At 33.8% G+C, this 14,692-nt stretch overlaps 1 protein-coding gene across 1 annotated transcript in view; it reads left to right on the top strand.

The window, feature by feature from the left end:
* Positions 1–14,692, top strand: part of LOC126879430 (sorting nexin-25) — a 66,633-nt gene that overhangs the window by 27,624 nt on the left and 24,317 nt on the right. Inside the window, exons 9-10 of the mRNA XM_050642446.1 lie at positions 7,660–7,833; positions 13,823–14,089. Coding sequence (XP_050498403.1) covers positions 7,660–7,833; positions 13,823–14,089 — 441 coding nt within the window. The remainder of the gene's footprint in view (positions 1–7,659; positions 7,834–13,822; positions 14,090–14,692) is intronic.

Genomic DNA, 14,692 nt, shown 5'->3' with positions numbered 1-14,692 from the left:
CCAGTGATCACCTATGGTGCAGAGACGATGTGCCTAACACAAAAAGATGAAATGAGATTAGAAATCTTAGAGAGAAAGATAATTCGACGAATAATGGGACCGGTGAGGATAAGTGTAGGCGAATTTAGAAGATTAACAAATGAAGAAATTATAGAAGTCATCCAGGGTGAAGACATAATCAAGTTCGTGAAGGCGCAGATGGCTGGGACACACAGAAAGAGCTAACCCAGACTCTACGCTAAAGCGAATAACTGGCTGGAACCAACAACAAAGAGACCAAAGGGAAGACCTAAAACAAGATGGAGAGATCAAGTCTTAGGACACATAAAGAAGCTGAGAATCTACAATTGAAAGGAGCGTTGTAAGGACCGGAAAGAATGGAGGAAAGTTGTAGACAAAGCCAAGTCACACACGCTGCTATAATAATAAAAGACAACAGCGGACTGATTCTCCGCAACAAATGAATCAGAGAGCCCAAAAGGGCGGCAAACACTCCGCCAGGAGTGAATAAGCCATGATCATGATGATGATGATTGATACGTCGCTAAAAAGTTCTAAAAACAATTGCTTTTTATATAAAAGCAGACTAAAAATCTAAAAATTAAAGGAATAACACAGAAAACACAAACAATCACCGATATAACTTATTTAACCTATGAAATGCCAAAAGTGTCAAAATTTGATAAATGTCATTAGTGTCAAAATTTTATAACAGTGGAGTAAACTTGCCTGCGGTTGCACCAATTACAAACAATTATTACAGCGCGGTAAATTTGAATTACTCCTCTTGGTTTGAAAACAAACTATAGTGCACCTTCATTGTGATTTTAGTATAGTCTTTGGCGCTGCTATGCATAAATATTGACGGTTCCAAAATATGTGTTTTATAATAATATTTTTAGAAGCTTCTGGTAAACAGAAAAAAATACGAGATATTTTTATATAGCGGATGAGCTGCATAAAGATATAGATAATAGGGAACTTGGATAAAATTTTAAATTGGTAAAGAATGCTATAAATCACAGAACATAATTCAAAATATGTCTATCAAAGAAAAAAAGTTATTTTTGCTTTTCAAAATATATAGGTATCAAAGAAAAAAAGTTGTTTTTGTCTTTCGTTTGGGTCCAAAAACGATTAAAATTGAGAGAAAATTCAAATTATAGTAGCTAATCCAGAGCGCGCCCTCATTGGTCGTGACGTCACTAAGTTAAAAATGTTCAACATCCGCGCCATTAATTCATTACGTTTGATATTCGTTTACTTGTTTTTGTCATTTTATGGTGTCTCTTAGTTTTATAAATCTTTAGGTAGTTGCTGTATATATATTTCATATTTGTATTTGTTAAGACAATTTTTTTAAAATGACCGAAGAGGGTTTTTCTAAAGGGCAGTATGATAACTTACCTATTATGAACATAAATCTTTATTATTATGATTAGTTTATTTTAATTTTATAGTAAAAACATTTCCAAAAAATATTGTATAGGTAAATATCAATAATTAATCTGTAATGTACATCTACCAAAAAATACCAAAAGTTATATTTTATTTTTGTTCAAAATAGCTACACTTGATTTATAAAAAAAATATTAAGCAGACATTAAATACTTACATTAAAATTATTTTCACATACATAAGGACCTTGAGAATGAACTAAAATGCCTTTAAGGCCGGCCGTTGTATGAAAGAGAGGTCCCCAACTGGCGGTACAACAGAGAGAAAAGATTCTTTCCCGAGAGATGCTGCCTCTATCGGAGAAATAACGCAATAGATATCTAAGCGAGGCCGCAAACGGCAGACTTTTTAGCGAGTCGATAGTTTAGTTAAGTCCAGAGAGTGTGCAGGTGCGGCCTCGCTAAGACGACTCGAAATCGTTTTATATATCAGGTGCGAACTTTTAATTTTCTAGGCGGTTTAAGGACGGGGTCTCGCTGAAAATTTTACTTGGATAAATACTGTGCTCGTATCTCGTGGTAAAATCTAAACCAAAAGTATTGGAGAAATCTATTTTAGTATATGTGGTGAGACCGCTCCCGTCTGGAAAAATTTCTGATTCGGTTTCTTTGTGGATTACTATTCAAAAATGTCCCCTCTAAACAAATCTGAAGGGTGCCGGGCAGAATTTTTGGGCAGAAATTGTTTAAACAATTTTTATAAATAAATAGAAAATATCACGTTTTTTTGCCCCGAAACATATATTTTTAAGTTTATTGGGTCATTCTAAAAAAGGAAGGTATCTTGTAATTTTTTTCAAAAATTGATAGTTTTCGAGTTATAGGCGATTTAAAATCTGAAAAGTGCGAAAATGCTCATTTTCGAGGCCTAAAAACTCATATTTAAATTAGAACTTTTGAGGTTACCAGATTCTTAAATTGAAGTTTAAACATTCAGATTCAAGATTCTGAAGAGTGATTGCGTCTAACCCTAATTTAAACCGTCGTGTTTTAATTGTTAAATATGCATGTCCATCCGATTTTTTTGTCGATGCGGCGCGCTCTATTTAAAAAATCTCCAATTTTCCTCCAAAAAATATTTTTTCTAGATTTTTTGGGACATTTTAAATAAAATAAGTTTCTTGACATTTTTCTCAAAAGTTAACAGTTTTAAAGTTATAAGCGATTTAAAATCCAAAAATGCGTCGTTTTGGCATTTTTCGGATTTTAAATCGCTTATAACTTTAAAACCATTAACTTTGGAGAAAAATGTCAAGAAACTTATTTTATTTAGAATACTTAGAATTATTTGGAAGAAACTAGAAGATTTTTGAAATAGAGCTCGCCGCACCGGCAAAAAAAATGCAAACAAGTAAAAAAAACGGTATAAATTAAGGTTAGACGCGATCACTCTTGAGAATCTTGAAGATTAATGTTTAGTCTTCAAATTAAATATCTGGTAACCTCAAGAATACTAATTTAAATATGAGTTTTTAGCCTCGAAAATGCGTATTTTCGCATTTTTCAGATTTTAAATCGCCTATAACTCGAAAACTATCAATTTTTAAGAAAAATTGCAAGATACCTTTCTTGTTTGAAAACCTAAAAATATATATTCCAGAACAAAAAAAATGTAATCTTTTGTATTTGTTTAAAAAAATTGTTTAAACAAATTCTGCCCCAAAATTTTGCCCGGCACCCTTCAGATTTGTTTAAAGGGGACATTTTTGAATAGGAATCCACAAAGAAACCGAATCATAATTTTTTTCGGGCGGGAGCGGTTTCACCACATGAACTATTTCGCATATTGTTTCATCATAGTTTGTTACCTACTTTTCATGTCCAAATATTATAAAATTATACCAGGGAAGAACAATTATATCACTCAAATTTGTCTAAATGTCTAGTTTTATTAAAATGTAATATATTAAAAATTGATTTATTTATGAATTGGGTAATATCTTGTGTAATAAAAGTTGTAAATTATCATTAATTTTACTATTTCTTTAAATTGCCCCAAAAGCGGCTTACATGAAAGCAAGCGGCACGTGCCATGCGAACGCCTAATGGGCAGGAGGTGGTACCGGCGGCACTACAATCGATTCCTACTGTAAACAACTGGGAACAAGGATCGAGCAGTAAAATCAATGATAATCCTTTAAAGATTTTTGGCGGTGTTTTTTAAACAGCAGCCGTTTGCGGTAGGGCGGCGGCAATTAATATTTTAATTTGTCAACAATTAATCAACAATTATAATTTATTCATTCTCAATTACAGGACAATACCCACAAAAACTTTTACTTGAACTTGACTGACATTCCATTTTTATATTTTACTTGACATTACATCAAAACTGACTATATTGTCAATACGTAAATCAGAATACCATCTACTTTTATTTTTGTATATTCTAACAAATTTTAATAGTTTTTTTCTAAAAACGTGTTAAAAATGCAATAATACAGTTTAAATTAAATTTTAAAAAAACTTTTAAACCACCTTTTTCAAATTGCGCAAGTTTTATTATTAATATTAATGTTAATAAATGAAATATAAATATTTTGACGTTTCACAATTTGACAATTCACTTTTTTTGGCAATGCTAAAGTAGCATTTTTAACACGTTTGTAGAAAAATATATTTAAAAACACTAATATATTCTTTCCACACCTTTTCTGGACTGATACATACATAAATTAAAACATTTAGTAACGAACTCCATACTGTCTTTGTGCGCATGCGTGCAGATTAATAAAATTTCACCCTCAATGAAATCGCGCCTAAAGAAGTATAACTTCAAAAAATTATTTTCATTGGTATTTTTAATACGTTTGTATTAAAATTCATTTAATACTTCCCTGTATTGTTTAAAACTTAGGTACTTTGCAAAGAAAAAAAAAATCCTCGGAAATTTGTGATGGCAATTTAATACCTGATCATAACATACCATAACATTAACTTAAAAGTGATGAGTCAATTCCCGATTACGACACTCTCCTCAACTCAAGTGTCAAGAGGAGTGTAAAAAATTACATAATTAAAAACTAATGGTTCCGCGGCTTTCTTTGACTGTGAATTTAAAAATTTAGCCCAACTCAGAGAATCACGTTTGTCATATCTATTTCAATGTCAGATGAAATGAACTTTTAATAAATATGATCTTCATTTCCTATTACCGATTCCCACTATTCCCTAAAATAAAATGTTTCATCATAATGGCTGACCTGAGTAAAAATCACTTATTTATAAATTAAATTTGAATTATAGGCCTGGATCTCGCGTACAAAAAAGAAGTTGATTAATAGCAAGCTGAAAATTTGTAACTTAACTGTGTCTAGTCGGACAAACTTTGATGTACGGGAACACTGAAATAGGCGAAGCTTTAATTGTGGAACAGGTTAAAAATTTGGAACGTCAGATTACGAAAACATTCCATGTATTTTGTCGGACAGAACTTAAAATTGATTTGTTACCATTTCATTAAACACTGCAAAAATCAGAAAGCAAAAATCAGACTGGTATTATTACCAACTGAGCATTTTAATAAGTCTAACACGAAGAACATGTCAACATTTCTTCTTGCGAAGTAGCGTCGAATAATATATCACGTGTACTATTCCGGTGACTTTAAAACAGTACTTCTGGTCGCATTTCTAAAACCGGAAGTCCTAAGTCAAATTTGGCACATTTAGTACCATCCTTGGATTATAAGCTTCCATTTGACACCTCATTTATCATTCTACCTCGTATAATGACGGAGAAGTTATATTCGCAGTCGGACGGACAGACGGACAGCCAGCCTAGGTCAAATTTCTCACATTTAGTACCATCCTTGCATTATAAGCTTTCATTTGACACCTCATTTGTCATTCTACCTGGTATAATGACGGAGGAGCTATATTGGCAATCAGACGGACAGACAGCCTAGGTCAAATTTCTCACATTTAGTACCATCCTTGCATTATAAGCTTTCATTTGACACCTCATTTGCCATTCTACCTGGTACAATGACGGAGGAGTTACATTCGCGGTCGGACGGGACGGACAGACAGCCTAGATCAAAGTTATCACCTTTAGTACCATACTTGGATTACATGCTTTCATTTGACACTTCATTTGTCATTCTACTTGGTATAATGACAAAGGAGTTATATTCGCGGTCGGACGGACCGACCAACGTATAGTCAGCCTAGGTCAAATATCTGACCTTTAGTACCATCCTTGGATTATAAGCTTTCATTTGACACCTCATTTGTCATTCTACCTGGTATAATGACGTAGAAGTTATATTCGCGGTCGGACAGACCGACTGACAGACAGCCTAGATCAAAGTTATCACCTTTAGTACCATTCTTGGATTATAAGCTTTCATTTGACGCCTCATTTGTCAATGACAGATTAGTTACATTCGCGGTCGGATGGACAGACGGACAGACAGCCTAGGTCAAATTTCTCACCTTTAGTACCATCCTTGGATTATAAGCTTTCATTTGGCACCTCATTTGTCATTCCACCTGGTATAATGACGGAGGAGTTATATTCACGGTCGGACAGACCGACGGACAAACAGCCTAGATCAAAGTTATCACCTTTAGTACCATCCTTGGATTATAAGCTTTCATTTGACGCCTCATTTTTCAATGACAGATGAGTTATATTCGCGGTCGTATGGACAGACGGACAGACAGCCTAGGTCAAATTTCTCACCTTTAGTACCATCCTTGGATTATAAGCTTTCATTTGACACCTCATTTGTCATTCTACCTGGTATAATGACGGAGGAGTTATATTCGCGGTCGGACAGACCGACGGACAGACAGCCTAGGTTAAATATCTCACCTTTAGTACCATCCTAGGATTATAAGCTTTCATTTGACAGCTCATTTGTCATTCTATCTGGTATAATGACGGAGGAGTTATATTCGCGGTCGGACAGACAGCCTAGGGCAAATATCTCACCATTAGTACCATCCTTGGATCATAAGCTTTCATTTGACACCTCATTTGTCATTATAGCTGGTATATTGACGGAGGAGTTGTGATTACATACAGACGGACGGACAGACGGACGTGGATAATTCAAAGTTTTCACATTTTTTCAAAATTGGGTGAAAACAATATATTATTCCAAGTACGCCCTGCTAATAATGAACCACCCGCATCCCTCAAAACGTTAGTACTCTGTACAGTACCGAAATTTCCAAAGGAAAGTTTCAAACGGGCCATTACGCTCCTGAATTTTGCATATGTATATAATATTTTTCGTAGCGCCATCTTATACATAATGGCTTAACAGAGCTTAGATTCTTACAGATTCCTATACTTTATTCGTATTATATGTCCAATATTTACGTTTCACATGCCAATTTCTATTAATTGCAGAAATTTATTTTAAAAGTACACCACGCAAAAAGTACTTTATTAATTCACATTTTTTTAACTTTATATCCTTCCATTACGTATATTGTAGTGCTAGACGGAATTTTATCATGAAATTCATTTAAATACTTGAGTAATTTAGATATAAACGCTCTTAAATTTATTGAGAAAAAAGCAAAACTTTCACATTTTTTTATAAACAATACACAACAGGTAGGATAGCAAAAATATGGCTGTAATTAGCGACATATATTGTTAGTAGGTTAAGCATTTTTCGGTATACATATATGCTCTAGGTTATGAGTGGTGTACTTTATAAAGGTGATGGGATCGCCTATACTTATAACATTACCAATGGCCGGCCTCAACATGCATGTAACCACTTTATTAAACGCCGTTTCTTATGGACTGGAAATCTAATAAATATTTTATTGGGGGGTTTTAATGGTTGTACTCTAACACAATGGTGCTGAACAATACTTATAGTATTTACTTTTATTTTCCATAGTAAACACACACACACAATTCAATACCATCTCTTCAAAAACTCAAAAGTAAACAGAATGGTATATACTTTTATATGAGACAGGAAAAATGTCATTACAAAATATTAAGATATGACGTCACAAGTATTCGGGCGCTTTTTAGATCGTTTGAAATGATTATACACAGAAGATCTTAAATTTTACTTCTAGGTTATTATGAGTTTTTTAGGCGTGAAATTTTGGAAATCTTATTTTTAAACGAAACTGAACATGATTAAGTAATAAAACAAAAATGTGCAAGTTCCCTATTGTAGAACGTATTCAGCAATGCGTATTTTATTTTTCAATTCTCTTTTTAGGCTTTGGCTGCATTGAAATCATCGATGAGACCTGAATCTAAAGTTTTAAGTAAACTGGAAAAAGAGGTGGAATGGTTAGAAGGTGAAAAGAGGCAGCTGGAAGCTCATATATCTAGAACAGAAATATGGGCGGATAATTTGGGAAGATGGAGAGCTTATGTGCAATCTGCAGAGGTATTTATACTAAAAAATTTTTTGTTCTTAGAATATTTTTAATATTTGCAATAAAAATATTTGCAACTATAAAGAATGATTTTTATGGAATATTTCATTCTTTAAAGATATATAAAGATTGGAATAATTTCTGATATATCTTCTTCTGAGTAGTAGAGGCAACACCACGCTCTCGTTTGAAATGTTTTATTGTTAAAGCACCTCTAATTTTACACTTGAGAATTGAACTACCTGGTCGATTCAGAAATACTCAGAGATGTTCCTATAACACAAAATAAAATATTTGTCATACCTCTGTCGCTTACATATCTTGTTTGCTTACAATCAATATCAGACATGAACTTAACCGAGCAGAAAAATAATGACTTCTTCATTTATATTATACAGTTTTTATCATTTCTTCATTTTTGAAATAAATTCACAATTTATACCTTGTTCAATTTTTCACATGCAAAAAATAATCTTATATTTTCGCTGTATGATTTCAATAACTATCCTCAATTTTAAACTATTCCTGAATCCAATTCTTACTAATAATTCCTACTACTGTTTCACTTCACTCCCTACCTACCCATACAGATATTGCTGAGACGTCGCAACGCGCGATGCTATCTCTATTCTTTTTCTCATGATCATCTTTCAGTGCGTCACAGTTTTTCGATTTCTCTCTAACGCATTAAATTGTATGTGACAGAAAAAAAGGCACGTCTGGGAATACTTCGGTAATTATTCTAGTTCGGTGATTATTCTAGTTGTCGATAGATGGCGCCATAATCAAAAAAGAATTATTTATTAAATAAAATAATAATATTATCAATATAATCTGTACAATTTATAAGACTATACAAATGAAAGAAAATACCATTTTATAAATGCAATAGACACAATTGATTTGGTTTTATTCCAAATTGAAAATAAAATTTGACAACTGTCAGATTTAACTAAAATGTCACGTTAGAATAAATGTCATAAATGTGTATTATCACGGACTTACCTTTTTTTCTATAATTTGTGACGCACTGAAAAATGTTCATGAAAAGGAGAATACCTCTATTAATCGTCATCCGCCGAAGGATACACGCGGTTGGACCTTTCTCTCTGGGTTCAACATCAATATTCAACCTATCATGTATTAGCTTTCTTTGGCAACACTTCAAAGCAACAGAAGTGCGTACAGACTCTTCTAGTACTACCCGTCGAAGGGTCTTCTTCTTTTTCTTTTTATATAGACATTACTCTCTCTGTTTTTCAATGTGCCTCCAGTAAGTTGTCATTCCATCTTTTTCGTGGTCTTCCCACTGATCGTCTTCCTATTGGGGAACCGTCTCTCGCCGTCCTTACTACTCTACTTGCTGTCATTCGGCTTATGTGGTCGTTCCATTCTACTCTTCTGCTTTTCACCCAGTTATTAATGTTGTCCACCTTGCATCTCCTTCGTATATCTGCACTTCTAGCTCTATCCCACAGCGTCTTACCATCGATTTTTCGCAATGTTTTCATCTCTGCTGTTTCTAGCATTATTTTTGTCCTTTCTGTATTAGGTCGTGTTTCTGCCGCGTATGTCATTATTGGTCTGACTGTTTTGTAAATTCTGCCTTTCACTTCTTTTCCGATGTTTTTATTTCTCCATATTGTTTCATTCAGGCAACCTGCGGCTCTGTTTGCTTTATTCATCTGATCTTCCACTTCTGTTTCCAGCTTTCCGTAGCTGCATAGTGTGATGCCTAGATATTTAAACTCAATGACACCTTATTAGATCTGCTGTTATAACCATGCATTTAGTCTTTTTTGGGGAAATTAACATGTTAAATTTTCTAGCGGTTATCTTAAATTCGTGCAGCATACGTTGTAAATCATCTTCACTTTGAGTGATTAGTATTGCGTCGTCTGCATAGCAGATTATTTTAAGTTGTTTTTCTCCCATTTGGTATCCTTTTTTTGTTCTTACTTTTTTTTATTATTTCGTCCATGATCAGGTTGAACAACAGAGGACTCAGGGAATCTCCCTGTCCTATCCCATTGCCAGCTTCAATTAGGTCAGTTAGTTCTTCATCTACTTTTACTTTTATTGTGTTGTCGAAGGGTGTCGAAGGGTGAACTCCTCTATTGATTGTCGACGACGGCCGCTGGCGACAGTTTTTCATCACTGCCTTCTTCTCTTGAATCCAAAACACGTATACGTTTCTCTGGACTCAATCTACGTACGAAAACGAACATTGTAGTCTAAGAGCCGCTATAGGTGAAATTTGCTAATTATTTTAGGTACGATAAGACCCTATAACGTAAATAGTAGAACCTAAAAGAAAACCTATGAAGACTGTGCTGTCACTTTTTAGTGGCACATGCGTCGACAGTGGTGCATCAAATTTTCCACTTATAAACGGGATAATTAAATTAAAAGGTACCTTCCATCACTCCCAGAATTCATTTATTTTTTATTTTTTTAAGTTCTATTTGATTCAAAAATAAGACTCAGCGTAATTTTAACCCACCACCCTCTTCCCCCTTCCCACACCATCAAAAACTTCATTTTCCTTTTTTTAGGTGGGATCCAATCAATTTAAAAACTTCAAAAAAATCATAGGCGTGGTTGACGCTTTTACAAAACATGTCAATTTTTTATAGATCCCTAGGTTGAGTGTACATAACCTCAAAAAAATTTTTTTTAAAAAAAAGCGTATAACTTTTTTTGGAGAGGGCTGGAGGTCTAATTTTTTTCTATTTTGTGTATTTTATCAAACACTATGTTTTTAAAATTTTTCAGAATTTTCCGAAAGGTTCGCCACCTGTAAAAATCCAAAAAACTGGGTTTTTATGGGGTTTTTGGGAGTTTGGGCGTGTTTCTCCCATTTTTAAATGTTCTAAAGAACTCGGTTACTTTAATTTACATATCACCTATAAAAAATATTGATTTGATCTGTTTCCCTAAGTCTATAAACTAGGGAAAATCCACAAAAATCCCCCCAAAAAACAGTTTTTTAGATTTTTGAAGGTTACGAAACTTTCGTAAAATTCTGAAAAAAATTAAAAACATAGTGTTTGATAAAATACACAAAATAGAAAAAAAAATTAGACCTCCAGCTCCCTCGAAAAAAAAGTTACACCCTTTTTTCCCAAAAATTTTATTTTTGAGTTTATGTACACTCAACCTACGGATCTATAAAAAATAGACATGTTTTGTAAAAGCGTCAACTACGCCTCCTATGAATTTTTTGAAATTTTAAAATTGATTGGATCCCACCTAAAAAAAATAAAAACGAAAAATGAAGTTTTTGGTGATCGGGGAAGGGGAAAGGGGGTGGTGGGTTAAAATTACGGTCTTATTTTTTAATGACATAGAACTTATAAAAATGAAAAAAATTCTGGGAGTGATGGAGGGTACCTTTTAATTTATTTATCCCGTCCATAAGTCATGTTTTGTCCCGCCACTGTCGACGCATGTGCCACTAAAAAGTGACGGCACAGTGTTCATACGTTTTCTTTTAGGTTCTACTATTTAAGTTATAGGGTCTTCTGGTGCCTAAAATGATTAGCAAATTTCACCTATACCGGCTTCTGGTGTATTGTGAACAGTAAAAACTCGCTCTTGTGTTAGTTTCCATGTGCAACACATTTATATCAGTTGTACCTTTCTTTGGATGTAACTGTTCACTCGGACCTTTCTTTGGGTGTCATTATCTCTGAACAAACGCTTTTTTCTGCGCAAATAGTATACGACGCGAATTCGATATAAACAATTCGATAAAAAACTCATGCACGAAACAGTTGTGAAACCGCCTGTGAAACCGGCATATATGCGTTCGCGAGGCGCGAACAGGACTTTGGATAAGATTTTTCACGAACTTGTAATATTGTCTGTTATCATAATCCCTCTATAAATTTCCACTTAAACCTGCAACCTACAAAAATATACAATCCACATAACTGAAATTATATTAATAATTTCATGTATGTAAATTCAGAATCAATTCGGCGTAACTTTCACTGCTGATTTCCATGTTTTTAACTGGAAAAGCGAAAACACTTTGGAATCTTAGATTAAATCTTAAAATTAGAATCTTGGAAAGGCCGCCTACGTAGATACTCAAAATCGTTGCAAAATAAAAATAAAAATTTAAAGCACTCATGGGAGTGCCGACAGAAGTGAAAACTTCCTATAGTATATAAATTACGAGCTCAATGCTTTTTCCCCATCCAAAAAGAAGTGCTATAGCTATATTATATACGCGTTGCGTACGTTCTATGCTACTTATGTATACATACACATAATATATATACGTACGAAATTTATTTCGGCAAAGTGATGACGGTCGCAAACTCAATACTTTTTCGCCATCTAAAAAGTGCACAACGTCCCTAAAGAAGTTTTCACTTCAAAAATTTATTTTGTCAAAGCAATGACGGTCGCTAATTTAATACTTTTTCCTCAACTAAAAGATGCACAACGTTCCTAAAGAAGTTTTCACTTCAAAAATTTATTTCATCGAAGCAAGACGGTCGCGATGACGGTCGCTAATTCAATACTTCTTCCCCATCCCAAAAGTGCACAACGTCCCTAAAGAAGTTTTCATTTCAAAAATTTATTTCGCCAAAGCGATGACGTTCCCTAATTCAACACTTTTTCCCCATCTAAAAAGTGTATAACGCCCCTAAAAAAGTTTTCGCTTCAAAAATTTATTTCGTCGAAGCAATGCCGGCCGCTAATTCAATACTTTTTCTCCATCTAAAAAGGGCACAACGTCCCTAAAGAAGTTTTCACTTCAAAAATTTATTTCGTTGAAGCAATGACGGTCGCTAATTTAATACTTTTTCCCCATCGAAAAAGTGCAAAACGTCCCTAAAGAAGTTTTCACTTCAAAACATTATTTCGTCGAAGCAATGACGGTCGTTAATTCAATACTTTTTCCCCATCTAAAAAGTGCACAACGTCCCTAAAGAAGTTTTTACTTCAAAAATTTATTTCGTCGAAGCAATGACGGTCGGAATGACGGTCGCTAATTCAATCCTTTTTCCCCATCTAAAAAGGGCACAACGTTTCTACAGAAGTTTTCACTTCAAAAATTTATTTCGCCGAAGCGATGACAGTCGCTAATTCAACACTTTTTCCCCATCTAAAAAGTGCACAAAGTCCCTAAAAAACTTTTCACTTCAAAAATTTATTTCGCCAAGGCGATGACGGTCGCTAATTCAATACTTTTTCCCAATGTAAAAAGTGCACAACGTCCTTAAAGAAGTGTTCACTTCAAAAAGTTATTTCGTCGAAGCAATGACGGTCGCGATGACGGTTCAATACTTTTTCCCTATCTAAAAAGTGCACAACGTCCCTAAAGAAGTTTTCACTTCAATAATATTACTATTATTATACGTACATTATAGTAATATACGTACAAAATTTATTTCGTAGAAGCGATGACGGTCGCGAAATAAATCCTTTTTCCCCATCCCAAAATAGATTTTACATTTATTTTAAATTTAAATACTTATACACAATTTATACATACACATAATAAATATACGTACAAAATTTATTTCGTCGAAGAGATGACGGTCGCGATGATGGTCGCGAAATCAATCCTTTTCCCCATCCTAAAATAGGTTTTACATTTATTTTAAATTTAAATACCTCTACACAATTTATATATACATACCCATAATATATAGCATAAGCGATAACGGTCGCAATGACGGTCGCGATGACGATCGCGAATTCAATGCTTTTTCCCCTATCCAAAAATCGCACAACGTCCCTAAAGAAGTTTTCACTTCAAAAAATCGTTCCAAAGTGAAAAAAGTCGTTCCAAAAGAAGTCTCGAAAATAGTTGATTTCGAAACGATTTGTGTAATGTGGAACTTTCGATATAGTAAATCACAAAAGTTTAGTTTTCGGGACGTCTGCGGAAAAAAAAAGTATTTATCAATTAATTTAATATTTTTATTAAATTAATTGAGTATTATAAAATATAAGACACATTACAATATACTGTTTTAGGTCTCAGATGAAAAAGAACCCCCTCAGTTCGTGTTGGTAGTGCAGATGGCCGAAGACGACTCTCCCGAGGGAGAAGAAGCGATTTGCACAGGATGGGTCGTATGTAGAAATCTGACGCAATTCCAGGAGTTACATAAAAAATTGCGCCCTCTGTGTTCAGATGTCCGTAATTTGGATTTGCCTACGAATACTTTTAAATTTCTGTTCGGAAAAAATGATAAAGTATCTCTGGAAAAGGCAAAACAACAAATACAAAAGTATTTGAATGTAAGCAAATACTATAGACTATAATACATACAACTCTTGACATTTCTCATTAATTTTGTGGCAGCAAACAAAATAGCGCCATTTAGCGGTATGCGTTAAGAGGAAACAGTAACGATCAACAGGTAGCGAAAACGCGTTCCAAAATTGCGGCTGTAATTTTGAATATTTTTCGAGATATTTGGCACACGTATTCGTAATATAATAAAGAATGGCGGTACAGAGCCCAATTTGAAAAATATATTAATGAAATAAAAAATTTTACTAGTTCCAAAATGACACAAAATCTAGGCATCGGATAAAAAAGTTTATTTGAAGAAAGTGTATTTTTTTGTTCTTCTTAATGGCGGTACAGGCTCGTTTTTTTAATATTGTATTTAATTACAGAGTAATTTCCCCATATTAATATATTTTTCAAATTGGCTCTGTACCGCCATTCTTTATTATATTACGAATACGTGTGCCAAATATCTCGAACAAATATTCAAAATTACAGCCGCAATCTTGGAACACGTTTTTGCTACCTGTTGATCGCTACTGTTTCCTCTTAATAAGTATGATATTTTTAAATGTAATTTATTAGTTTTTATAAAGATTAAATCAAAA

The sequence above is a fragment of the Diabrotica virgifera genome, chromosome 1 (assembly GCF_917563875.1).
Source record: "Diabrotica virgifera virgifera chromosome 1, PGI_DIABVI_V3a".
In the NCBI taxonomy this organism is placed as follows: Eukaryota; Metazoa; Arthropoda; class Insecta; order Coleoptera; family Chrysomelidae; genus Diabrotica; species Diabrotica virgifera.
Note: the sequence above shows the minus strand (reverse complement) of the source record. Positions and strands in the feature narration are given on the sequence as shown.